This window comes from Astyanax mexicanus, chromosome 3 (genome assembly GCF_023375975.1).
Source record: "Astyanax mexicanus isolate ESR-SI-001 chromosome 3, AstMex3_surface, whole genome shotgun sequence".
Taxonomy (NCBI): Eukaryota; Metazoa; Chordata; class Actinopteri; order Characiformes; family Acestrorhamphidae; genus Astyanax; species Astyanax mexicanus.
Window position 1 is genome coordinate 18,252,368 of NC_064410.1, and position 27,417 is coordinate 18,279,784.

At 35.1% G+C, this 27,417-nt stretch overlaps 1 protein-coding gene and 2 long non-coding RNA genes across 7 annotated transcripts in view; 2 read left to right on the forward strand and 1 right to left on the reverse strand.

Annotated features, from left to right (window-relative positions):
* Nucleotides 1-25,318, reverse strand: LOC125799437 (uncharacterized). 2 transcript variants are annotated; one of them, XM_049476145.1, is made up of 13 exons: nt 25,121-25,294; nt 21,731-21,762; nt 21,039-21,071; nt 16,630-16,822; nt 15,776-15,887; nt 15,606-15,700; nt 14,203-14,271; nt 14,044-14,094; nt 13,839-13,871; nt 13,514-13,746; nt 12,025-12,184; nt 227-346; nt 1-134 (listed from the first exon to the last, which is right to left on the reverse strand). In XM_049476145.1, exons 4-12 carry the CDS (start codon nt 16,820-16,822, stop codon nt 237-239), a joined length of 1,056 nt encoding a protein of 351 aa, XP_049332102.1. In that variant the 5' UTR covers nt 21,039-21,071; nt 21,731-21,762; nt 25,121-25,294; the 3' UTR covers nt 1-134; nt 227-236. The 2 variants fall into 2 exon arrangements, with proteins under 2 accessions (XP_049332102.1, XP_049332101.1); XM_049476144.1 differs by lacking the exons at nt 1-134; nt 227-346; nt 12,025-12,184; ... (5 more) ...; nt 15,776-15,887; nt 16,630-16,822 and having other exon boundaries at nt 18,250-21,071; nt 25,121-25,318.
* Nucleotides 11,237-12,217, forward strand: LOC125799441 (uncharacterized). Its single transcript, XR_007438403.1, has 2 exons — nt 11,237-11,503; nt 12,082-12,217. It is a non-coding gene; the product is annotated as an uncharacterized LOC125799441 (long non-coding RNA).
* The window catches only part of LOC125799438 (uncharacterized), a 24,215-nt gene continuing 10,312 nt past the window's right edge, over nt 13,515-27,417 (forward strand). Inside the window, exons 1-5 of one of the 4 annotated variants that reach the window (XR_007438398.1) lie at nt 13,515-13,602; nt 13,706-13,904; nt 14,032-14,116; nt 15,816-15,879; nt 26,793-26,953. This is a non-coding gene — a long non-coding RNA (uncharacterized LOC125799438). Of the gene's footprint in view, nt 13,603-13,705; nt 13,905-14,031; nt 14,117-15,815; nt 15,880-23,673; nt 23,775-26,792; nt 26,954-27,417 lie in introns of those variants that run through there. The other 3 variants (XR_007438399.1, XR_007438396.1, XR_007438395.1) reach the window with 3 other exon arrangements.

Below are 27,417 nucleotides of genomic sequence, written 5' to 3' on the forward strand. Positions count from 1 at the left end.
TAACAATGCAATGATGTTTAATTATAAACCATAAAAATACATGTAAAAATAACTGAGCACAAACATATTTATTAATTAATTGTGAACTAAACAACAAAACAAAAAAGATGGTGTCCACGTGGCTGCTGCTGGACCTAAACAAAAGAAATATAAATGGAAAATATTAAGTTTTAGTATACAGAGTTTACTGTTCACATACGAATCAAACCAAAACAATGTAGCAAACCTGTTATTATTTATTTCCGCGGAACACCGCCTTCCCTCTCTGGTGCATACTTAAGCCACTTTTTAATTGTGTCAGCAAACTGAAGCTGAGTGCTCCCAGGGAGTTGTTTCTGGAGAGCAGCTGAAAAAGCAAAAAAAACAAACAAAACATTTTCGTGGGGCTGTGTTCAGAGTTGTATTACAGTGAAAGTTAATACCAGTTTGCCAGGCATTTAAGCAGTGGGAATTTGGCATGTTTCACTTATCCTCAATTCAGAGCAATCCCATTTAAGCGCGTTTTCTTAAAAACGCTCATTTTTTCGTGAACGTTGAACTGAACACAACACATTTTTTAATAAAGAACTTGAACGTGAGTTAGTTCACATTATGTGTCATGAACGGCAGACATCACTGTAAATGAACGTTGGAATTTATTTTCCATTGAAAACTTAGTATACTGTTACTATGAGCCCGAACCCCAGTTAAACCCAACATTTTTTTATTAAGTAGAGCCTTAAAAATGAGCTTTTTAAAAACACTTTCGGGCTGTTTGAATAAGCGAAATCTGCACGTTTACAGCTCAAAATGTGGATTACTCGGTGCGCTGCGCACCTCGCAGGATCGCGGAAGATAATGGACAGTTTTGGGAGAAGAAATGATAAAGTACAGTACATCTCAGAATTATAGTTAAAAGGTCAGTTTTAAGCTCTATACTTACTAAATTCATGTCGGATTTAGATTGGGCTCAGGGTCGGGTCCAGCAGAAAGTGCTGGATGTTTTGGACCGATAAACTTTACTGCCTATGGGCTTGCTCTCTGCACCCCATAAAAAAAATCACACAGTGTCTGGTTGAAAATATTTAGGTAGGCTATTAAATTAATAAATCAATATTCATTAAAAAGATCAGTGAGAAGTTCTGTATGCTAAATGACAAAGAAGCTAGCAACAAGCTAGAAGCTAATAAGCTAATAGCATTTAATAATAAATACAAAATAAAAAACAAAAAAATATCTAACTAAACTATGCTCATAATAATGAAAAAATATATAACCTAACGAATTCCAAAAGATATAAACGAAATAGTGAAGCAGTAAGCTACAAAAAATACAATAATATTAGCAAAAAAACCGCAAATATCCCAAAGTAAATTAGTCTGGGCGACTAATCCAAACAAAGAAATAACCAAAAAAAAAAAATGAACACAAATAACAATTTAACAGCCACTAAAGTGGTACTAATCTCAAAGCAGCAGCTTAACATCCACAATAAACAGCTTCTTAAAGACCAGAGAGCGGACACACGCTATGAGCACGCCGCATGGATGCGGCACTTTGCGGTACTATCAACAACTAACTTGAATTGGCTCCAGTCCATACCTCTGACTTTCCTTCACATTGGGTCAAATTTAGCTCACATGATGTAATTTGTCTCCTCACTACAGGCTCTAAAAAAAAGGCTCTATTTTCTTGGAGTAGTAGCTACACACAGCGCTGCAAGTCAAGGTGTGCGCACTGCACAGGCCAGAGCTGCGTGATTACTACATTCTAACTTGTGCAAGTTTTTTTTTTCAGAAACACAGTTTGATGTGTTACTTTGCTATATTATGATGATCACGCCCCAGCTTTATACAAAATAAAAATAGCATTAAAAAACAGACGCCACATCATGGACCTTTTTTTTGAGCCCGAGGGCTCCGGCAGATAATCTAAACTCTATTTCATACACACACAAATGTATATATAATCAATGTTGGGAGTAACGGCGTTAAAACTAAAGGCGTTACTAACGCCGTTACTTTTTTTCAGTAACGAGTAAACTAATTACTATGACTGTTACTATAACGCCGTTACCGACACCCCGTTACTGCACGTTACTTTAGCCGCTCTATTAACTTTTTTTAAACTTCGCTTTGCCCTGGTTAACCCCTCCTCTTTCCGGTGAACTTGAGCTTCTGGCCGCTGTGCCTGTAGGTTTACATGGTTTGGCGTGGTGAAGTGAGACACAATTGTGACGATTTGCTTGCTCTAATTAATTCAGTGATTGCCGTGGACAGCCCAAGTTCCGAATTAAGGACCTTAAGCTCTTTTTAGCTGCTCCGGTTTTTGTGGTGCTGCTGCTTTCTCTTTTAGAGCTTAGATTCTCTGCCAGCGACCTAACCCGAGTACCGACCGCTCCTATTTTTACTTTATATTAAGCTCTGGTGTGATAATCACAATGTTGCTAAGTAACTAATTACTATTGTTCACTAAAGCGAACGAAATAGCGAAAACTTAAAGTGAAAAAACATTTGTGTTAACTGAATCTAATAAAAACGGTAATTAAAAGAAAAAAACATAACTATCTCGAACTGTATTTTGTGTTCATAAAACCAACTAAAACGAACTGAAATTACTGATAGAATACCCTAATTTTCGTGTTTAATTTATTTATAAGCGCTGTTGTACAGCAGGCGGTGTTGTGCCGAGCGCACGGCACCTCGTGGTCAGTTAGTTCTTGTGTAAAGCGCTCGCGCTAGCCGCAAAATACGACAGAGAACACTGAGAAACTGCAGAATTATGTATGGGATTACAATATACCTCAGTGAAGCTGGCCCCTCATATTATTAGAAATGAAATAAAAATATGTCCATTGGTTAGTGCTGCGTTTGTGCAGGTTTGTGCAGCAAAAATTAACATTTGTGCTGTTATCGTTTTTGAGATATTAAACATTTAATTTTCTGACCTGTTATGTAACCCAGCCCCTCATTTGTGGCCAAATCGCACGAAAGTGGTCTCATTGGTTAGTGCTACGTTTGTGCTGGTTTGTGCAGCAAAAATTAACGTTTGTGCTGTTATCGTTGTTAAGATATTAAAAATTATATTTATTACCTGTTATGTAACCCAGCCCCTCATTTGTGGCCAAATCGCACCAAAGTGGTCTCATTGGTTAGTGCTGTGTTTGTGCTGGTTTGTGCAGCAAAAATTAACGTTTGTGCTGTTATTGTTATTGAAAAATTAAACATTATATTTACTGATAACCTTATTGAGATATTAAACATTTAATTTCTGACCTGTTATGTAACCCAGCCCCTCATCTGTGGCCAAATCGCACCAAAGTGGTCTCATTGGTTAGTGCTACGTTTGTGCTGGTTTGTGCAGCAAAATTTAGTGTTTGTGCTGTTATTGTTATTGATTTATTAGGAAAAAAATATTGAATAGGTGTGAAGCTGGCCCCTCATATAATCAGAAATGAAATAAAAATATTTCCATTGGTTAGTGCTACGTTTGTGCTGGTTTGTGCAGCAAAAATTAGTGTTTGTGCTGGTATCATTATTGAGATATTAAACATTATATTTACTGTTATTGACATATTAAGCATTTAATTTCTGACCTGTTATGTAACACAGCCCCTTATTTGTGGCTAAATTGCACCAAAGTGGTCTCATTGGTTAGTGCTACGTTTGTGCAGGTTTGTGCAGCAAAATTTAGTGTTTGTGCTGTTTTCGTTTTTAATTTATTAGGAAAAAAATATTGAATAGGTGTGAAGCTGGCCCCTCATATCATCAGAAATGAAATAAAAATATTTCCATTGGTTAGTGCTACGTTTGTGCAGCAAAAATTAACGTTTGTGCTGGTATCATAATTGAGATATTAAACATTATATTTACTGTTATCATTACTGAGATATTAAACTATTTAATTTATTACCTTTTATGGTAAGGCCAGATTTCATCAAAGTGGTGTTGTTTTTCTAGTGCTGTGTTTGTACTGGTTTGTGCTATTAGAATAAATATTTAATGGGTGGCATTATCCAGCCCACCAATACAGCCCAAACCACAGTGGTCTCATTCAGCAGTGCTGTAAAAATTCAGGTATTTTGATTATTCAGCTACAGGAAAAACAATATTTATTTACACATCTAATAAAGCACAGATGAATGTCTTCAGGTGACATGACTGTTCATGGTAAAAACTTATTTACCATGGTAAAAATTGCTCCTGCACTTATGAAAGCATATATTTAACAGACTGCCATGTTAATGCCTTTTAACCGGGCTGAGTGCCTTTTTGTGAGCACTAACCACACTGATAAATGAGGGGGGCTGGGTGATGTGTGTAAATAAATATTGGGTAATGCCACCCATTAAATATTTTTTTATCTAATAACTCTCATAACTAAACTTGCACAAACATTTATTCTAATAGCACAAACCAGCACAAACACAGCACTAGAAAAACAACACCACTTTGATTAAATCTGGCTTTAGATGAGGGGCTGTGTTACATAAAAGGTAATAAATTAAATAGTTTAATATCTCAGTAATGATAACAGTAAATATAATGTTTAATATCTCAATAACAATAACAGCACAAACCAGCACAAACGTAGCACTAACCAATGAGACCACTTTGGTGCAATTTAGCCACAAATAAGGGGCTGTGTTACATAACAGGTAATACATTTAACGTTTAATATCTCAATAACAGTAAATATAATGTTTAATATCTCAATAACTATAACAGCACAAACGCTATTTTTTGCTGCAAAAACCTGCACAAACGTAGCACTAACCAATGAGACTACTTTGGTGGAATTTGGCCACAGATGAGGGGCTGTGTTACATAACAGGTAAGACCTATTATGTTAAATATTTCAATAACGATAACAGTAAATATAATGTTTAATATCTCAATAAAGATAACAGCACAAACGTTAATTTTTGCTGCACAAACCAGCACAAACGTAGCACTAACCAATGGAAATATTTTTATTTCATTTCTGATTATATGAGGGGCCAGCTTCACACCTATTCAATATTTTTTTCCTAATAAATTAAAAACGAAAACAGCACAAACACTAAATTTTGCTGCACAAACCTGCACAAACGTAGCACTAACCAATGAGACCACTTTGGTGCAATTTAGCCACAAATAAGGGGCTGTGTTACATAACAGGTCAGGGGTGGGTTTCCCGAAAACGATCAATCTTAGGGAATAACGAACGAACTAACGAATGACGTGAGTAAAGAACGAGCCAGTTCTGCGAGTGTTTCCCAAAGAGCTTCGCAAAGTGAAAATTAACGAACAAGGTTAAAGAACGTCTTTGTTGACTCCTCCCCCGACACAGCGCGCTCAATCGATCCACAAATATCGATTCAACACTGCATATATGCAGTATTTATTCACTATTAGATCATAAAAACGTATAACTGTGTTGTAATCATCAACATTATACATATTCTGAAATTTAAATTACAAAAGGATGTACTTTGGCATTAATAAAATACTCCTAAAGATACATATGACTAAATAAATAATAAAAAATCTAATCTATTTTAAAACATTAAACTTTTCTTACTTTTTTAAAATTATTATAGTTAATATATATTATATTAATAGATATTATACTAATATTATTAATAGTAATATTGATAGTAATATTAATGTATTATTATTATTATTATTATTATTATTATTATTATTATTATTATTATTATTATTATTATTATTATGAATAATTATATAAAAATAATATAAAATATATAAAAAATAAATTATATAAAAATAATATAATAATACTTATACGTATACCTGTTTTTTTTAAACCAACCAAAATATGTTTTATATACACTCTGGCTCCTGCTCATCCTAAATCACTCAGTTGAGTTTAGGTCAGGGGATTGTGAAGGCCATGCACCTTTTTGTTTACTAGACAATTCCATATGCGTCCATTAATCGTTTTCATGGTTTTAATATTAATCGCCAATGTAAAAATGATGAACGGCCACAATGTTGGTTAGAAGCACCTGAATAAGGAATATTATTAAATATTACCTGCACATTCACCGATACCCTTTACAATACGTATAACTGGGATTAAAGACACCGCAGGCGTCCCCTGCACCGGACCTACTTTGCAGCTTTGCTTAAACCGTGAGCATCATCTGCAGGAAATCACTGATTGCATTTCTTGCAGCATTAATGGCAAGAACTCTAGCATCGCTAATCTGGATTTTAATGATTTATTCGTGGGTTTGATTGGTCAATTCCAATATGCCCAGTTATACTACAAGCCACAGACAAAGTTGGCATTACAATATAATATAATATAATATAATATAATATAACATAATATAATATAACATAACATAACATAACATAACATAACATAACATAACATAACATAACATAATATAATATAATAATATTGATAATTATATAACAATATAATTGATTATAATTAATAGTAATATAATATAATTGTTCAACCACGGAAATAATATTTTTTCTTCTTCAAAATTGGCGGTCCCTGGTGTTTAAGGTGCTGAACTGCAAGTCGAGATCCCCTAAAGAAGCTCTTTAAGAATAACGACTGGGTGAGGGCACTCGTTAATCTGCGAGCGAGTTTACGTAGTACTTTAGTTACGCACGGGTTTGGGAAACACTCTTTAATTAACGATCAATCTTAAGTACGAGTTAACGAAGTTCTTAGCGTTACGAAGCTTTCGGGAAACCCACCCCAGAAATTAAATGCTTAATATGTCAATAACAGTAAATATAATGTTTAATATCTCAATAATGATACCAGCACAAACACTAATTTTTGCTGCACAAACCAGCACAAACGTAGCACTAACCAATGAGACCACTTTGGTGCAATTTGGCCACAGATGAGGGGCTGGGTTACATAACAGGTCAGAAATTAAATGTTTAATATCTCAATAAGGTTAACAGTAAATATAATGTTTAATATTTCAATGACGATAACAGCACAAACGTTAAGTTTTGCTGCACAAACCAGCACAAACACAGCACTAACCAATGAGACCACTTTGGTGCGATTTGGCCACAAATGAGGGGCTGGGTTACATAACAGGTAATAAATATAATGTTAAATATCTCAAAAACGATAACAGCACAAACGTTAATTTTTGCTGCACAAACCAGCACAAACGCAGCACTAACCAATGGACATATTTTTATTTCATTTCTAATAATATGAGGGGCCAGCTTCACTGAGGAGGCAGATGAAAGAGAAACAGGAGACACAGTGTGTGAGAACATTTACCTCTGAGTAGCTTATACCAGAACAGGCAAATCTCTCTCTCTCTCTCTCTTTCTCTCTCTCTCTCTCTCTTTCTCTCTCACGTTTCTTAGATTGATCTCTCAGATGAGATGTGTGAAAACTAATAAAAACTAGCAAGCCCACCCTAAAAACTTACTGAACAGAAAAAATAATAATAATAAAATTAAACTATAATAAAAATGAAAAATGTAATCACCTAGCTCTGGGCGCACGTGAACGCCTCCGCGTTTGACTTGCAGCATTGTGTGTAGCTGTTCTTAAAAATCATTTAAATTATATAATAGTTCTATGCTTCTATGTTACAGTGTTAATTAACATAATTCTGATTATATTTCGCTCATTCAATCAGCCCGAAAACAGACAGTTTATGGGGCGGATCGGGTTGGGCTCAGGCTCATAATGACAGTTCATGGTTCGGGCTTGGGCAGAACGTGCACGGGCTCGGGCTGGGTCGGGTCGGATTTTTTGCGCCCGATCTAAGCTCTATTCTCTTTTGGTGAAGCTGTTATATTAATACAATTTTAACGGTCCTTAGATTGTTGTTTTTGTCCATTATTTTGTTTTGTTTATATACATATTTCCTTTGAGTGTGGCTTGGTTTGTTTAATTTCATCCCCAGACCGTTTTTCCGTTTTTTCCGTTTTTTTCAGTATTACAAGTTTTAGTAATTTTCTTCTGTGGAGAATTTCGTTTTTTTTTTTTTTTAAATTCGTTAGATTATATTTTTGTCAACATTTTTTTATTTAACAGTTTGTTATTTTTCTAATAATAATAGTAAATGCATAATTGATTTCCTTTTTTTGACTGGCGAATAATAAAAAGTAACAAATAGTTACTTTTACTGGTAACTAATTACTTTTATAGTGGAGTAACTTCGTTAGTAACTCAGTTATTTTTTTAGAGAAGTAACGAGTAACTATAACTAATTATTTTTTCAAAGTAACGTGCCCAACACTGTATATAATATCATATATATCAAATAATATATACATATTTCATATTATATATTCTTTTTTTAATTAAATGCTGGTATATTTCATTGAACTAAGTATAGAACGAGTCTACCTTGTCTGTACTGCTGCAAGTTTCATCACCTGGTAAGAAACCCACAATTGCAGTGTCATGAGCAAATGTTTACAATGAGCAATTTCAAAGAACATATAGTGATTTCTAGCTTGTAGTGTGAAAAAAGTATTAATTTGAATATTTCACGAAAAAAGTAAAATGAACTGAACTTCGAACTAGTTTACAATTAAAATTGTGAACTATGAACGTGAACTGTTCACTTTGAGCATGTATGAACTGAACTTGAACTAGTTCAGAAAAGCTGTGAACTGGCACAACACTGATAAAATTGCATGTTAAATAGATCCCACTTGCTGTATTATTATGTTTATGTTAAATTGTGTATTTAACTTGTAGTTTATTAAAATTGTATTTGTATTAGCTGTTTTTTTTAACTAAAGGTGCTATATACAATAATAATAATAACAATAATAATATTAATAATAATAATTATAATAACAATTGATATTATTATTATTATTGCGGTTGTAATTAGTATACTAATTATTATTATTATTGTTGTAATTAATTATTGTAATTAATTATTGTATTATTATTGTTATTATTATTATTATTATTATTTTCAAAATATAACAGCGAATTTCAGTTACATAATAGGTAAGTGAAATAAAACACATTTATGTTTAGTCGTAGTGCTTTTCTCTTTTCATTTTTTATTTCCAAACTGCAAGAATGAGAATAAGCATCTGTCAAATTCTCAAACAGCAGAATTATTTTAAGCTACAATTATTAAGTCTGTGTACTAATTCAATTCAACTCCTTGTAAATGTAAAAAAAATATAGCTAATCTTGTGTGGCTGTTGACTGTTGAAGTGGTTTTAATCAGTCAGTGGCGCACCTATGTTTCCTGCCGCCAAGTTTGAAACAGGATAGAGAAAGACGGACAGACAGAGTGTGTGTGTGTGTTTAGGCTACTATGGACTGTGTTCATTTCCATATGTGCTGCTTTTTATTTTCATTTTGACATCATGTAAAAAAAAAATAATGCGTGGGAACGTTCTCTCCCTCTGCGCTTCCTAAACTGCAGCCCAAGCGATTAAAACTACATTTTCCTCAAAATACTACGACTTTATTCTCGTAATATTACAAATTTAATTTAACTATTACTTTATATAAAGCCAGGTTGACCATCCTTAAGCAGTCCTATTGCGCACAACCCCTGAGAGCTGCTTGCTATCGGAGCCCTTGTGGCCAGGCCTTAATGGCTACGATATAATTATGTCTTTCGGACGCCTTAATTACGACGTTCTGACGCCTTAATTATCTCGTTCCCACGCATTAGGAGCATTTACCGCTGATGATCTGTTACGGCTGCTGTGATTGCCATTGGTTATCTACGTTTCTAATCTGCTGCTTATTAATGTTCTGCTGTTACAGTTAGACATAGTACAGTGTCCTGTCGGTAGCCGAGCCAATTGCGTTTCGCAATAACGCAGAGAAACAGTGCTATGCAGCAGCGCAGCTCTCCCGACTCTGGCACGCAAGGCAGCCACGAAGCAGCGCCAGCACTCCTAGGCGCGCGAGATGATCCCGTACCCGAGCTTGGAGTGCTAGCGCTGCTTCGTGGCACTGTTTCTCTGCGTTATTGAGACCAAAGGAACATACAGTCAATTCCAGTCATAAATAATGGAAATAAAGCCTTTACTGATGCAGGCTTTGTTTTGTGTAAAACAAATCAAGATATACTGTGAAGTGTACATGATATGCGTGTCAAAGTTATGATCTCTGTGGAATTGTTTATTTCTATTATAGTTAATTTCTCAATAACTATTTAGTAATATAGGGCCAAAATGTATTCATTGAATAAACATAACTGATATAAAACTATTCCTAATAATTCCCAGCAGATGGTCTACCTTATAAAGCACTCCTATAACTGTACACCCAACCATGAACTACGTTTAGTATTAGACATTCAGTCAGCCTCCCTGTTCTTAAATCTGGTTACAGACATCGTAATCATAAACATCAATTTCCTGAAAAGTAAGTCCGTTCATTTAGAGTTTGGGTGGTGTTATGAGCTATTGTATTTGAGTAATATGCAGTATGTACGAAAACACCTGTTGCAGATGTAATCTCTTTTAGGCCCTGTAGTCAGTCCTTCGTTATTTCCTTTTTTAAAACTGATGAAAATCACTACAAATAGGGCCCAGAGAGAGAGACAGAGACAGACAGAGAGAGAGATAGAGTGTGTGTGTGTCTGTGTGTGTGTGTTTGAGAGAGTGAGTGAGAGAGAGACAGCGATAAAGAGTGTGTGTGTGCGTGTGTTTGAGAGAGTGAGAGAGACAGACAAACAGAGAGTGTGTGAGAGAAATTGAGAGACACAGACAGACAGAGGGAGAGAGAGAGAGAGAGAGAGAAAGAGAGAGAGACAGAAAGATAGAGGGAGAGAGAGATACAGACACGATCAGGATATGTATACATGCTATTTATTGTTATTTCTTGTTTTGTTTTTTTAGTTTGGTCGTTATCTCGCCTTTACCATTCAGCAATGTAACATTTTCCACTGCCATATTTTGAACTTGTATGCGGAATAAAAGCGAGATATAAACAGGTTTTACCTACAAAGGACTAAAATTACATTTAGGCTATTATGAACTGTGTTCATTTATATGTTCTGCTTTTTATTTCATTTTGTTAGCCAGTTAAATATAACTTTTGGACGGACGTAGTGATAGGACCTGAGTTTTTAAGTTATACGCCGTTGTAATTTGCATATAATTTGCGTGTGTTGAAGACCTCTGCAGTAAGGCATGGATATTGAATTGATTGTTTTCCAAGATAATAGAGTCAGGTTCAGGTGTGACAGTAAGGTTAAAAATGTGATTTTATTGCCCACATTAGGCCCCTAAAACTATATCTTATATATTTAAAAACTATTGTATGCCATTAAGAACGGTTTCTAAACACTTTTGACATACATACATATTTAACCGCGCCCCCTTTTAACCCGACCAATCACAAACCCTGTCTTTTTAGTAGGCCTCCAATGACTGCTTAATAACTGTTGCTATCCCTATTACATCAGTGGGCAGAAATGAACCTAATAACTTGAAGGAAAAAACGCACGCCATGAAGACCGAAGAATATTGTCTTCTACACAATGCAAAGACAGACATCGTAATCATAAACATCAACTTCCTGAAAAGTAAGTCCGTTCATTTAGAGTTTGGGTGGTGTTATGAGCTATTGTATTTGAGTAATATGCAGTATGTACGAAAACACCTGTTGCAGATGTAATCTCTTTTAGGCCCTGTAGTCAGTCCTTCGTTATTTCCTTTTTTAAAACTGTGTCACTAGAATACCACAAAGCAAACATTCGTTCTCCTGTTACAAATTATAGCTATTATAGTTATAGTTATTATATCAAGTATATAGAAATTAATGTTCAGATTTGCTATAGGTATAGATCTGCTATATATGAGTATATATATATATATATATATATATATATATATATATATATATACTTTCAGTAGTTGCCTATATAGATGTTTTTGGGTTGATTGCACTGAAAGAAAAAGAGGCATTTACATTTAAGATGCAAAAATATTTCATGGTGTGTCGCTGTTGAGACAAATTTAATGTACAAGGTAGTTCAGTTTTATTTTGATTTTGGTTGGTTATGAATGTGGGTGTGTTTGTTTATGTGCAGGTGCATTAACTTACCAGACATTACATCGTGAAGTGCTGTGTCTTTAAATGCCCTTTTGTGTCCTTTGCCAGCCCAGTTCATCTGGCTTGCCAGGCTGTTTGTAAGGGCACATGCCAACATGCGCCTCACAAGAATGTCTTGCGTGTGTCCTCCAGTGATGGCAAAGTAAGACACCTGACAGGAGAAAAACAGAAGATGACTAATAAGGCAAGTATCAACAGGAACAGGTTATGTCCAAGTAAAGGCCATGTATTGGTGTGTCTAATAAATTAATTAAACAAAATAAAAGCAATGGGTTACTTGCTGGCCAGGGTAAACCGATAACATTTTAATATTTGTTAAACAGTCTTTTACATGTTGCATACAGTTGCAAACGGCAGTGTGGCGTACTTAAACTTTTTAAAATTGGGAAGTAGTATACTCAGCTTATGTAGCTAATCAAACACAGCCCAATATTTTGGCTAAGTTAGTTATCTGAGTGCTGCAAAGGGGTAAAACATTTTTACATGGTCTCAGAGTTTAAATACCAAATTTAGGTAATTTAGGTAATTTTTCATGCTTTATAAATTGTTTGATTATTTAGAATTTTTGCTCAGCACAAGTGGGTTACTCTAACCATTTGTCTAAAGATATAAAAACAAAAGTAATCCACAAGAATACAATAAGATACTCTACAGTTTCAGCTTGCATTTTCTACACTACATAAAGTAATATAACTGTAAAGGTCAAGATTAGCTTGAGAAAACTGAGAAGTGCAAAGGCAAGTCAAACCGCAATGGATTTCACAAAATGCTAGAAATTCCTGGAAGCAAATGTCAGACTCTTTGTTGCAGTCTACAGCTGAAAAAGTTGTCGCCGAAAAGTGAACATTTTAAATCTACCTTTAAAAAGCTGTGCATTCATGATAACTCAAGAACGTTTCTAATGACATATTATAACATCCAATAACCATTTTAAAATGATATTTTCTTAAAAATTACTACAGATACTTACATTGTCTTAGGCAATTGTTCATAACCAAGCTTTCTGCCAAAAGGAGTGTTAGTAAGTATTGACCTTGTAAGACATATGTATGTAATGGTCACAGTGACAGTGACCATTATAGAACACAGAAAAGATTGGGATTTGAGTAGAATTTGCTCCAAATATCTTGTTTTTATATTTGATTAGGTACAGAGGCTTTTTTTTTAGAACTGTTGCATAAAACAGTAACACAATGTAACTCATGATAGCACATTCCATTGATCAAGTAGTTAATAGTGGAATGTATGTATGCCTAATTAATATTGTACCTAATTTAATTAATTCCATATTATCAATCATCAATAATAATCAATATTTTGAATGTGATTTAAATCTGAATCTATAGTTCAAAAAGTTTAAATACAATTTCTAACTGTTTTCATGTAAATCCATACCATAATCAGATCATAAAGTGAGCATAAATTTTTTTTGTACATTCTTACAGACTCAATACTACAAGTATAATTAAAAAAAAAGTACCATCTTTTGACGTTCCTCTGGGTTTTTGAGGATGATCTCCGCCTGATCCAGTTCTGCCATGGTTCCAAGGGGTAACCTAATGACTGAAGGTGAGGTCCTTTCTGTGTTTTGACTAACTAGGTCTCTCCTGAGGGCTTTTACCTCCTGGGTGAGTTTTTTTAATTCTTCTTTTGTCTCTCTGTTTTCTTCTAGTGTTTGTGCAAGCATTTGCAAAACTTTGCTCAGTCCCATGTCTGCAAAACACATTTTTGTAAGAAAATGAATACTAGAAAAAGCAGAAACAGCATTAAAGTGTATGCAGACAATGTTGAAATGTTTCAAGTACCTCTGAGCAACTGATGGGGCTGAGGTTGTACATCTGGAAGACATATAAAACATGTTTCATGCCACGGTATTAAGATTTCAAAGTGTCAAAACATGCACTAGCAAATCTCTTTATTATGGTACCACATTATATTTTAAATAGCATGAAGTGTGTATGTTTAACATATTGATGTTAGATGTAATAATATGTTCAGAGGACAACTGACCTGCAGAAGTGTGAGGGAACTCTGAGGGAAGTGTGGGGGAATTTTGATAGCCTGAAAGAACAACAAATGCAAAGTAAGTGCTCAAAATTAAATTAATATGTGCAACATATTAGGTATTGTTAATGTCTAATAATTCAATTGTGAAATTATGATTTCTACCATGAAAGTTATCCTCAGGCCAAGTGTGGTTCAGTGCTTCAGCTGCTGTTTTGTAATTTTGATAGAGATCTGTAATGATAAATTAGCATTTTGTGTTAATCATGTAATTTTCTGTATATTTATTGTGACAGTTTCACAAGATAGATTTTTGTCTTTGAATGCATACAATACAATACAATGAATTAAAAATATGTAAAATTCATGAGGAAAATCCTCAGGTCCTTTCACATGTTTCACATTTTGTCATGTGGCAGCCTTGAAATGCTGTGTTCCCACATCATTTCACACGCGATACCCCATAATTAAAATGTGAACACAGAATTTTTACAGACATTTTAGCAAATTGAATAAAAATTAAATGAAATTAAATTTCAGATTGCACATTTTCATAATCTTTTTCTCTGACACTGAAATTTAGTTATGGTGTCCTCCCATTTCTGTTTATCATCTTAGTTATTTAAATACCTTGACTGGAGTGTCTAAACTTAGCTGATTGGACCTGTCCAATGCCATTTCTACATTGAAGCGTCACACTGTGGGCATTTTTTTCAGTGGTTGGACAGGGATGGTTGAGGGAAAGTCACGGAAGTGTTAGAGCAAAGTTCGTATATATATTTTTTGAAAACCTAATCCAGGGCTCTTGGGACTGAGTAGAAGGTTTACCTTCCAATAAGAAAACAACCCTAACACGCAGCCAATACAACACAGGAGTGACAACACTAGGGGGGGGGGCAACTCCTTACTTAGTAAAGTACTGAGTAAAGGGTCTGAATACCTATATGAGGATAGTGTTTTAGTTTGTCCTTTTTAATAAATTTTGCAATAAAAGTTCTGCACAGTGAGGAATTTTTTATTTTAAATATTGTAATACAAGCCACAACATGACAAAACGTGACAAAAGTGAAACTGCCTGAAAACTTTCCGAATGCATTGTACATTGTGATGTCCAGCACAGCCACAAGATAAGTCAGGAACTAGCTTGGTCATGAAGTTTGTCATGGTTGTGTAAGTGTATTGCCTAGCTTAAAAATGATAAACTAATGCAAGCATTTGAGCTGCTGGGAGCATTTTTTTTGCTTGTAAGTTGTGAATTGCTGTAATGTGTGATGAGGTTAAACCTTTAAAAACAGCAAAGAACAGGTGTTCACATTAATATTTATATTTTGTTTCCTTTACACATGTTATACTTAGTCCTAGACTCCACTGCATAATGAATGGGGATCCCCATTTGGAAAAAAAGATGTATTGTCCTTCTCTTTGTCTGAGATGTACAGCAGGTTTCACTGTTGTTTTAATGGTTTCTGAAATATCTCTTAAATGCACCTTAGGAAAAATTAGATAAACACCAGTGCCTAACTGTGTGGGGTTTTAAACACATACAAAAATAATTTTGAAACATATACCTGGTGAAAGTATTGGTGGAGGCCTAGGCATTCGTCTTTTTGCTGTGTACTCTTCTTCCGGATCACTGAAGATGTTGACATATTTTGGATTTGGTCTGTAAAATGTTCACTATTAAGAAATGCAAGGAAATGATTTATAACACTTAATGTATTCACTGAAATAACCTTACTTCGATTTCCTTTTTCTTCTTTCTTCTTGTTCCATTTCAGATTCAATATCGGAAGTGGGGCAGCTAGGTTCTACGGACTTTTTTAAGCAACCAATGGCTTTCTCGTAAGTGTCTGAAATGAATTTTTGGCAGAGAAAAGAAGTAAGAATTGTATTATATATCTTGCAGTCAGAAATATCCAAACCCCCTCAATTCAAAAGGTATTTTGGTGATATGTCTAGAGTTCAATGAAAATAAAAGTATCATCAAACTAATAGAGATATTTATTGATACATGTAAGCAATATTAACAAGTTCACATAATTTTGAGTTTTTTTTGTTGTCTTGACAAATATCTGTATAATGCAACTGATACAGGCTAAATTTGTGAAAGGTATAGGGAGGAATAATTCTGATTAAACCTACTCTAAGGGTGACAGTACCTCCTGTAAACAGTACATTACAGCTCTGGAAAAAATAGCTGCGTTGATAAATGTTGTTCTTCAGTTAAATGAAGGCCGTGACTTCAGGTGACCAAAAAAAAAGCTTTGTTTGATGGCTTGTGACCATCCATCTTCCTCTTGAATTCATTCTAGAGGTTTTCAGTGGGGTTCAGGTCTATAGATTTTGAAGTGGTCTGTAATTTTTTTCCAGAGCTGTATTAGATTTCCAACAGGCTACTATTGCACAAGTCACAGAAATATTAAATGCTGTTTACAGTAGGATTGTGTAATAATCTGTAGTATTTGTTTCCCATTTATTCCATTTGTCTAGCCATCATAAATTGGTCAATGTCAAAATACAGGGGGAATGTTTAGGAAAAGTAGTATTTGGGTGTGTGTGTGTAATTGGCAGCAACATGAATTTACAACTTACCACAAGTTGCTAGGCAGCGAATTTGCTCATAAACTGCCCAGTCTGGTGTTGGTCGGGTTTGCTGTTTTACAGCTTTCTGAATGTTCACGCTGTCCCGTGGAGGCCATAGACATTGTCCATTATTGACCCATGAAGTGGGCACAACTGCTGTGCTTTTGTCAGCGAACTCCACTACATACCACAGCTGTTCCATCTTATGTGAAACAAAACATTTTTAGCAATTTTTGTTTAAAAATATTATGTGAAAAGCTTCTTATGTTATTGTTTTTTTATTGATTGATTTTATTGATCTTTGGATACTGAAGAACAGAGTTTGAACAATATAAAAAAACATATAAAACTACTTATGTCTGATCTTTTTGTTAGGTGCTTCAATAATGTTTCTTTGTTGTTGCTTTTCTTCTTTACTGTTTGTTTTTGTTATATTTTTAATAGGCTTGTTTCTCTTCTGGGGTCTCTTTCATGTTTATTTGTTTATCTGTTCTTTTCTTTCCTGTTTGTGACAATCCTGCTTTTCTGTGGTTCTGCAGCATCTCTGCTCTTCTTTGTCCATCTTTCTTTCCTGTTTGTCTGTGACAATTGTGTCCTTCTTTGGCTGTTTTTCTTTCCTGTTTGTGACAATTCTGCTTTTCTGTGGTTCTGCAGCATCTCTGCTCTTCTTTGTCCGTCTTTCTTTCCTGTTTGTCTGTAACAATTGTGTCCTTCTTTGTATGTTTTTCTCACCTGTTTGTGACTATTCTGCTTTTATGTGGTTCTGCGGCATCTCTTCTCCTCTTTGTCCGTCTTTCTTTCCTGTTTGTCTGTGACAATTGTGTCCTTCTTTGTATGTTTTTCTTTCCTGTTTGTCTGTGACAATTGTGTCCTTCTTTGAATGTTTTTCTTTCCTGTTCGTGACAATTCTGCTTTTCTGTGGTTCTGCAGCATCTCTGCTCTTCTTTGTCCGTCTTTCTTTCCTGTTTGTCTGTAACAATTGTGTCCTTCTTTGTATGTTTTTCTCACCTGTTTGTGACGATTCTGCTTTTCTGTGGTTCTGCGGCATCTCTTCTCCTATTTGTCCGTCTTTCTTTCCTGTTTGTCTGTAACAATTGTGTCCTTCTTTGTATGTTTTTCTCACCTGTTTGTGACGATTCTGCTTTTATGTGGTTCTGCAGCATCTCTTCTCCTCTTTGTCTGTCTTTCTTTCCTGTTTGTCTGTGACAATTGTGTCCTTCTTTGTCCATCTTTCTTTCCTGTTTGTCTGTGACAATTGTGTCCTTCTTTGAATGTTTTTCTTTCCTGTTCGTGACAATTCTGCTTTTCTGTGGTTCTGCAGTATCTCTGCTCTTCTTTGTCCGTCTTTCTTTCCTGTTTGTCTGTAACAATTGTGTCCTTCTTTGTATGTTTTTCTCACCTGTTTGTGACAATTCTGCTTTTCTGTTGTTCTGAGGCAACTCTGCTCTTCTTTGTCCATCTTTCTTTCCTGTTTGTCTGTGACAATTGTGTCCTTCTTTGGCCGTTTTTCTTTCCTGTTTGTGACAATTCTGCTTTTCTGTGGTTCAGCAGCATCTCTGCTCTTCTTTGTCCGTCTTTCTTTCCTGTTTGTCTGTAACAATTGTGTCCTTCTTTGTATGTTTTTCTCACCTGTTTGTGACGATTCTGCTTTTATGTGGTTCTGCGGCATCTCTTCTCCTCTTTGTCCGTCTTTCTTTCCTGTTTGTCTGTGACAATTGTGTCCTTCTTTGTATGTTTTTCTTTCCTGTTTGTCTGCGATAATTGTGTCCTTCTTTGTATGTTTTTCTTTCCTGTTTGTCTGCGACACATCTGTTTTTATTTGTCTGTCTCGTTCTTGTTTGTTTTACTTCACTTGTACTCTTCTTTGTCTGTCTCTATCCTGTGTGTTTCTAATTGTGCTCTTCCTTATCTGGTTTTCTAATTCTGCTTGTCTGTGACTGTTCTTCACATGTCTGTCTGCTCTCTTGTTTTTGAGTGCTTTAGTGAGGTTTCATTTGTATGTTGGTTCTTTTCTATTTTCCTACTTGTTTCCAATTGTGACATTTCTTAATGTCCTACTCTGTCCAATTCTGCATGTCTTTGTCCATGTTTATTTCCTGTCTGTGATGATTCTGCTTTTCCTTGTCTGTGTTTCTTTTCTGTTTGTCTGTATCACTAGTTAATGTTTCCGTCTGTTCTCTTTGTTTTTAAGTTCTTCATCGCATCTTCACCATTGCATTAGCAAGTTGTTTCTTTCCTTTGTGCACATGCACCTCTGATCCTCACTAGCCTTAATCTAAACAAACATGTGAGCAAGTGGAATGACTATAAAACTATCCCTGTCTTTGTAGAGTGCACACTTTCTTTGTATATGCTCAACTCTACAGACTCCTAGATTGCTGTGCAGCCCAGATACTTGATAAGAACCAATGTAAGATGATGCACAAGGGTACAAAAAGCTGTTCTCCTTATGTTTGAATGTTTGATAGATGACATACGTGACATCTTCTGCCCTCACTATGTTTTTGACCACAGCTATTTCATGGCCGACCTCTATGCAGTTGTCACCTGGCTCTGTGGAAATGGTGCACTCATTCCAGGTAATTTTGTTAAATTGGTCAGCTGTACCAAACTGTGGAGGCAGAGGTCCATTATGGTGCTTATGTTGTAAAGATACAGAGCATGTTGGTATGGGCACCAATGCTGTTGGCATTTCTGATAATCTTTTAACTACTTGTTGTAGTGGTTGGTGTGGCTTCCTTACAAGTTTCTTGATTCTTCCCAAACAGTTTTCAAAGGGAAAGGCTGAAACATTGTCCAAGGCCCCAAATCTTCGGTATTCATCTGCAAGGTGGACAAGCTGGTGCACATTAAAAACAATCTCTTCCTTTCCATACAGCTCCCCAAAGTGTCTAACAAAACACACAAGTATGTTGCCAGCGAAGCACAACTTTTCTTCGGAAATGTCTGGAGTCAGGAGCAAAAACATGGCAACAGAGAAAAGCATGAAGTTGTCATATACTTCCTGTGGCATGCAGTTCTTAAGCACCACTGGACCAGTATAAATCATGAATTGGCGTAATTCTGTTGCCTTCCAGCGATCAATTTCTGTCAACTCTCTTGGTTTCCTAGAGAATTCAGAGGGTGTATAAGGCCGTTGATTTAGCAGATTTTTGGACACCAAGCCAACAGTTTTTGAAGGAAGACGGGTCGCCAGTTTTTTTCCTTTTAGCCAGAAAAGCAGAAGTTTTCTCATAACCCCGAGACAGCACAGGTGCATATAGTCGAGTGGAAACTGGGACACCATCTTTACAATTCCTGTCAAAGGGCCAAGTTTCCCTTCCAAATGATGTTCTTCATCAGCCATAGCACAGAAATTGGAGTCAGTCCTTGGTCTGGCATTGGTTTCCGGGTATGTCATTTTATTATGCCATTTGCCCACCTGCATGCACTTGTCACATCCAGAATAGCCATTATGTGACTTGATGTTCTTTACAAAGGCTCTGGCTGGGGCGTCACAGACAACAGCTGACACTGAAACTTCAAGCTGTTTACCATTGTAGTCAATGCCATGCTCCAGCACATTTGTCAAGTCCTTCACAAAGTCAGCCAGATAGTCAAAAACACTTGCAGGCTTAGTTACTCCGCAGTACAATCCCACAAGAAAGGGAGACTTGGAGTAATCACAATCAGCTAGACAAAGAATAGGCCAAAGTTGGGTTCTTGAGCTTCTGAAAAGTGGTAGACCATCAATGTTGAACTGTAGTTTTAGTCCTTGTAGACTGCTTTGGATTTTGAGACTTTTCAGTTTCTGGTGTATACCTTGCTCCAACCCAAAATGGTAGTATTCACCATTTCCTACCTTTCTTGTGGCTACATGTGACTGCGTGCCAAGCAATGTTCTTCCATCTCTAGGTAAATGTGGATGATACATCCTGAGCAGGTTCAGGAGTGCAGTGAGTCCTACCAATGAAATGGAGAACGTAGTAGCCCAGTCTTTTAACTGGTGGAGGAGCATGGACTCATTTGACTCATTGTCACAACAATCAGAGTCAGAACTGTCACTTCCAGGAGAACTGACACATCCAGGAGACACAGAAATCCCATGAAGCACACTTTGAGAATCTGGAATTCTCCTGTTGGAATCTCTACAAACATGGTATTCTAAACTACCAGAACAAACACTACCATGAGACAAAGGAGAGACTGGGGAAGGATGTTCCTTCTTGGTTTCACCAGAGAGACTATGATTTGCATTTTGATCTAAAGGAGAGGCTGAACTGGGCATTTGAGTGTATTCAAAATGCTGTGCAATATCTCTTTCTGCTTCTTGAACAAGCTTACAAATTCTACGCCTCTTGGACCAAACAGATGACATATCTGCATATCTGCTTTTCAAGTAACATTCGCAACCCTTTTTTTTGTTTGTTTTTACTTACTCTGACAGAAAAGCTCTTCAGTATTCAAAGTACCTGGTGAAAGAAGGGAATGGATGCCATCAGATATTATAATATTATAATATATAAAACAGTAGTTTCAAGCATAACATTATGACCACCTCTTTATACACCAACTATCCATACTTTATTATCTTGCCCTGTTCTTCAATAGTTATGACACAACATGACCACCACAGAGCAGGTATTATGTAGGTGGTGGGTTATTTTCAGCACTGCAGTGACACTAGCATGGTGGTGGTGTGTTAGTGTTAGGGAAAGTGAATACTAGCACAAGACTTCTCCAACACCAGTAAAGCCAGCCACCACCTTTTTGTCTACTCACAAATATAGAGCAAGGCCAGTTGTGCATCACTGCTGTGTCTGATCCACTCATACTAAAACATCTCACACACTAACACACCACCATGTCAGTGTAAATGCAGTGCTTAGATTGAATATACCACCCAAATATTACCTGCTCTGTGGTGGTCTATCCTGTGGGGCCCTGACCATTGAAGAACAGGATAAAAGGAGGATAATAAAGTATGCAGAGAAACAGATGCAGGACTACAGTCTGTAATTATTGAACTACAAAGTGCTCCTATATACTCAGCAGAGCTGATAAGATGGATGATCGTCATAATATTATGCTTGATCAGAGTGCAGAGAGAGTTGATGTAAGTGTTGCTCACCTTGTCAGTGTTGATAAAATTATTACTGCAGTCTGTAAATGAGGAACAACACCATATTACTTATTACTTATATTTAATAATTGTATACAAATTATAATTTCTGTTTATAATAATAATAATAATAATAATAATAATAATAATAATAATAATACATTTTATTTGTAATGCTCTTTACATTTCAAAGAAGTCTCAAAGTGCTAAAACTTTGAGTCATCTGTGTTTATGTAACACTATATCATACACAGTTTTGAGATTCTCAAGAATTTCTCAGGTGCTAGAATAACCCAAAATCCAAAGATTAATAATGAATAATAGAAAAAACATATAATGTCCCTTATCCATGTATAAGAACAAAATAAATTATTTTGCACTGTTCACTGTTATATGGTATGTATCATTTATGGTATAGTTTAACTAGTTTAAACCATATCAGGGACATGTCATGTTGTCAGTATGTAAATTGACTGTCAGTAAATGTACTGCACAAAATACCACTCAGTAAAAATAAACTGAATTAAAAAGTATATTTATTATTTATTATATTTTATTAAGGATAATGACAGTTAATGTTTTTCTATTTACTATTGATATCATTAGAAACAACTTAAAGTTGCCTCTGTCTTTTTTGTGTAAATATAACAAGGGCAAACATGTAGGAAAAGTGTTTACATTAACATTTTAATAGCCATTAGAACAAGTGCAATGGAATATCTGTAAATGTTCAATGCAAAAAATTATATTTTGTATATTTAATAGAAATAATGAAATAATGAAATAATGCATTTGGAATAAATAATATGAAAAGATTTGACAAATAATACATTTAAAAATATGAAATTTCCAGTATTTCATAATACATTCAGGGCTGGAGCCAATGGAAAATAGTACATGGGATGAGATTAAAGCTGTTTTGGGGATGAAGAATTTGAGTGTGGTGAAACTGATTGTCAGCAGCTTATAAGGAGACCTGAAATATGGGATTTTTCCTCTTTATGGAAGTCATTTCAATCAATTAGTTGGGAACCCTGATACATTTAATTTTTTATTCATTAATTTAAATATACTATCTATTTCTTCATATATTTTTGTAATTTGCATATTTTATTAGCAAGGCATATTATGACATTTTCTTTGTCAATTAAAACAATTTTTAGCTGTTTTTTTTTAAATATCTAAATAAATAAGATGGGTCCAATTGGTAACCAATAACAGGCATATACAATTCTGTTTTTATTATTTTCATTAAGTGACTCCCTACTAACGGAACATAGGTTCGTTTACAATCAAATAATGCAGCTTGTGCCTTTTGCCCCCTTTCTAATGTCTCCATTAATATGAAGCATTACGTACACAGACTCCCTATAGTGCGCTCCCTATTACAGAAATAGTGATAACTGAGTGACACACCATATAGTGCACTATTTCTGTAATAGGGAGCGACTCTCAACGCAGTGAACCATAGACACATATACATAAACGCCGAATTACAGGCTGGCGTGCGTTCCACGTCGCCGCCATATTGGATGGGTGTCCCATGCGCCCCAAGTGTATTTATTTGTACTGGTATGGCACACACACACACACACACACACACATAACAAACCAAACCGTGTGTAAACCGGGTATAAATAGGTAGAGTTGTGATTATTGTAGTGTGTAAATCGGGTATAAATAGGTAGAGTTGTGATTATTATAGGTTGTAAATCGGGTATAAATTGGTAGCGTTGTGATTATTATAGTTGTATTAAGCTCCTTCCTCAGTACATATACTTGGGGGCACATGGGAGACCCATCCAATATGGCGGACGGCTGAGGCGGCGTAAGTCACTGCGGCATCTATGTGTATATCTATATGCAGTGGGACTGCCCTGCCCTCCCATATCCGCCAAATCTCAACAAGCGGCGCCAAAACTGCAGCACTTGATTGGTGGTTTAGATGTCAATCAAAACCTCTGAAAGTAGGCGGTTGTTGGCAGCTTCGAGCTGTTCTAGAGGTTAGGTTGTTCAGCCCACATGTGGATTATTTTTCGAGGGAGCAGAAGAGGTGAGTTTGTTTTATTGAAAACAAAGTTGTAGAAGTAGCAAGTGATTCATCTTAAAAGATGTTTAAGTCTATGATTATTTAGATCCCAACCAATAACTAACTGATATTGGCTTGTAGCAGCATCGGGTAAGCTGTAGTTAGGTTAGCTAACGCTAGGTTAGCTGTTTAGACCACTAGCTAGCTAGCATTAGACAGGTTGGAGCTTTTGGGAAGATTTTCTTAAATTATGAATTAACGTTAGCTATTAAAGCTAATAGCTTAAAGCTGCAGGTTAATAGTAGGCTTTTCGTTTTCATACTGCCTGCGTTACTACTGTAGTTCCGTTTTCGTTATGCGTTTTTTTTTTGGTTTAGGCAAAACTAACGTTAATAAGTTAGCTAACTGTTAACATTACTACATCTCCACTTCTTTTTGGAGTCGACCCACGGACTAGAATTCCGCACCTTTAGGGTTAACGGAGTCAGCGTTTCACTAGCCAGGTAACGTTAGCGTTTGGTACTTAGCTTAGAAAAAGTCTATTCTTGTTGGAGAATCACCAGATAGAACATGTTTTCCTAAATAAAACTCTCCTTTTTTTTACTACTCCTCAGAAGTTCCGACATATGTGGGTAAACCTGACATTTGTGTTGAAATAACTTAGCTAACGCCAGCTAAACAGATTGGATTATTGAATATTTTAGTTTTATGTCGGGGATTAACGTTACTTCTGCTTTCCCGAAGTAAAGATTATTTACTGAAAATAAAGTAAATGAAATCTGTGTTTTAGTGGCTAACGTCACTAGGTGACTTTAAGGCTACAAAGTAAAACTAGCATTAGCTAGCTAGTTATTAACTTGTTACAATAAGTGAACGTCACCTAGCGTAGTTACGCTAGCCACCTATTTTAGCTAAGGTTAGCTTAGCTTAGCTAGCGCTAACTAGCTTTTATGAATTGTAACCTAAACAAAAAGGTTAATTAACTCTCTCTCTCTCTCTCTCTCTCTCTCTCTCTCTCTCTCTCTCTCTCTCTCTCTATATATATATATATATATATATATATATATATATATATATATATATATATATATATATATATATATATATATATATAATTACTTTAAATTAGCTAACAGTGTTTTCCATGAATATAGCTAGGCTGGCTAGCTAGCTAGCTAGTTAACTTTTTAAGCTGTATTAGCCACAAAGCTAACTCAAGCTTTTTACTATTTTGGTTAATTCCAAACATGTAAAGTGTTTTTTATTTTAATTAACCGAAATACTACTATTTTGACAATAATATTGTAACTTAAGAGCATAAAATTAACTACACTGTGTGATTTTCTTTTTTCTGCGCTACTTTTACCCACCTTAAACTCACAACCGGCTTTTTACTTTGCAAGCGCGTGCATTCGCTTTCCCGCCCTTTTTTCATATCTTGAATCTGTCCTGCTTGTATTTTAGTAGTATTAAAAAGTGTTAATTGTGCTGCTGATATATTGTTTTTTGTGTTGTCTTGATTAAGATAAGAAATCAGTCAAATATAATAAATAAAATAATAGATAAAACTAACTTTTAAATATAATAATAATAATAATAATTATAATAATAATAATAATAATAATAATAATAATAAAATAAATTAAAATAAGAAAAAATGCAAATATATAAATAAAATAATATAAGTAATAAAGGAATAAACAACTAAGAGGAGGACTAAAACAATAAATAAATAAAATTAAGTATAACAGGTACAGGCTGTCTAAAAAAAATCAACTGTTTTGATTTTGTTAAGTCAAAAACAGCTGCACAATGTTGTCCAAGTCTGAATAAAGGTCGTTTGAAACCAATGTTGTAGCCGAGATAGTGCTGTCCTCCTCTAAAACCAGACTGATAAAACAGGATTTTGTGGGGAAAAAAACCTGCTGGTTCACTAGAGATTCTGACATTTTTGCTAAACGTGACAGTTTTGAGATTGACCTAATAATTATTCAAGTCTGCATCACCACCTTTATGCAGAGGAATTACATGAGCTTTTCCAGACCCTGGGAATTCTGCAAGATAAAACTGAAAGGTTAAAATTTTATAAAATGTATTTGAAAATACTGCGAAACGCAATAAAAGGGCGTCTAGTTCATCATCCTCTTTTTGTGGACTAATTTTTGCCAGGGTATTAGCAACTAAATATTGAGAAAATGGTTGGAGTGACAATGCTTTTTAGAAACAGTAGAGTTGAGATCAGTTTTCGTCTGTGCTACTAAAACGCTGGTGTGTGTGTGTGTATATATATATATATATATATATATATATATATATATATATATATATATATATATATATATATATATATATATATATATATACACAATATATATATACACACACACACACCAGCGTTTTAGTAGCACAGACGAAAACTGATCTCAACTCTACTGTTTCTATATATATATATATATGCATGCATGCATGTGTATGTATATGTATATACATATTAATTCTATTTTATTGGCTATTTCACATAGTTGATTTTACAGACTGCAGTAAAATTTTAAGAGGAAGACTGTTACCTGATTTTATTAAAAAAAAAATCAACACAGACAAGACTTGATATGAGGTCTTGAATGTCAGTGTCAGTCCCAGTCCTGCTTTGCATATTAGTAATTCTAGCATTTTGACAGATAACAATACAACACTTAAAAAGTACATTAATTATTTTGGGGTGCATGTAAGAGTGTTTGAAACAGTTTTTCAGCAATGTTATACAACCAGCTTGTCTAATTATATTGTTGCTTTTTTGTTACATATTTATAATTTTGAAGAAAAAGAAAAAAGGTTACTTACTATTCTCAGTTATCTGAATCTTGGTCCCTTGGTCAGCTGTGTCCAGTTATTGCTGCTATGATTCTCACTTCTGTTGGTGCATTACATTCTACATTGGCTTTTTATTTAGTAAAACTGCAAACCTTGCTGTTTGTAATGATGGTTGGAAGGGTAGGAGATTTGTAATATTTATGCCCAAGACTTAAGTTTTTGCTTCTAAAGGTAATGCCATGGTCTCCTGTTACTCAGCCCCAGGCCCACCTTGCAGCAGGAATGTCGATGGAGCAGTTCAACGGATTGTTCACCACAGCCTTTTCGAGTTACCACGACCACAACAACCGGCTAAGGAGTTTGGAAGATTGCCATTCGATTACAGCTGTCTGGTAAGTTAATGTTTTTGTCCAGAATAGTAAGTATAGTAATAGTAAATAATAGTAAGTAAAGAAAGAGTTGAGATTTTGTGTAATGCTTGGTCCAATAATTTTGATAACACTATGCTACCACACTATAATTTTAATATGAGGGAGAGGATTCAGGAGCCGTATTTCTGTGCAGTGCCGACTTAAAGCTTTAATAGAAACATTGAGGAACAATGAGTTTGACACAGCAATGTCTGTCAACACCATAGATTTAAAGATATATCATAGGTTGAAGATCAATTTGAATCAGAGTCTTTATTTTTAAACCCACTCCTAGTAGACACAATACAGAGACAATTAGTGGAGATTTACATTTTAGAAAGATACAGGCATCATAGTCTTCTGGCTGAGGTCTACTGGTATAGAGGGTAGCCAATAGGGCTGCGCTATATGGGAAAAAAATCTTATTACAATAGTTTTCCATATCA

Coding starts and splice junctions, on each gene's coding strand:
- LOC125799437 (XM_049476144.1), bottom strand. CDS start 20,977: ATGTCATCTGTTTGGTCCAAGAGGCGTAGAATTTGTAAGCTTGTTCAA.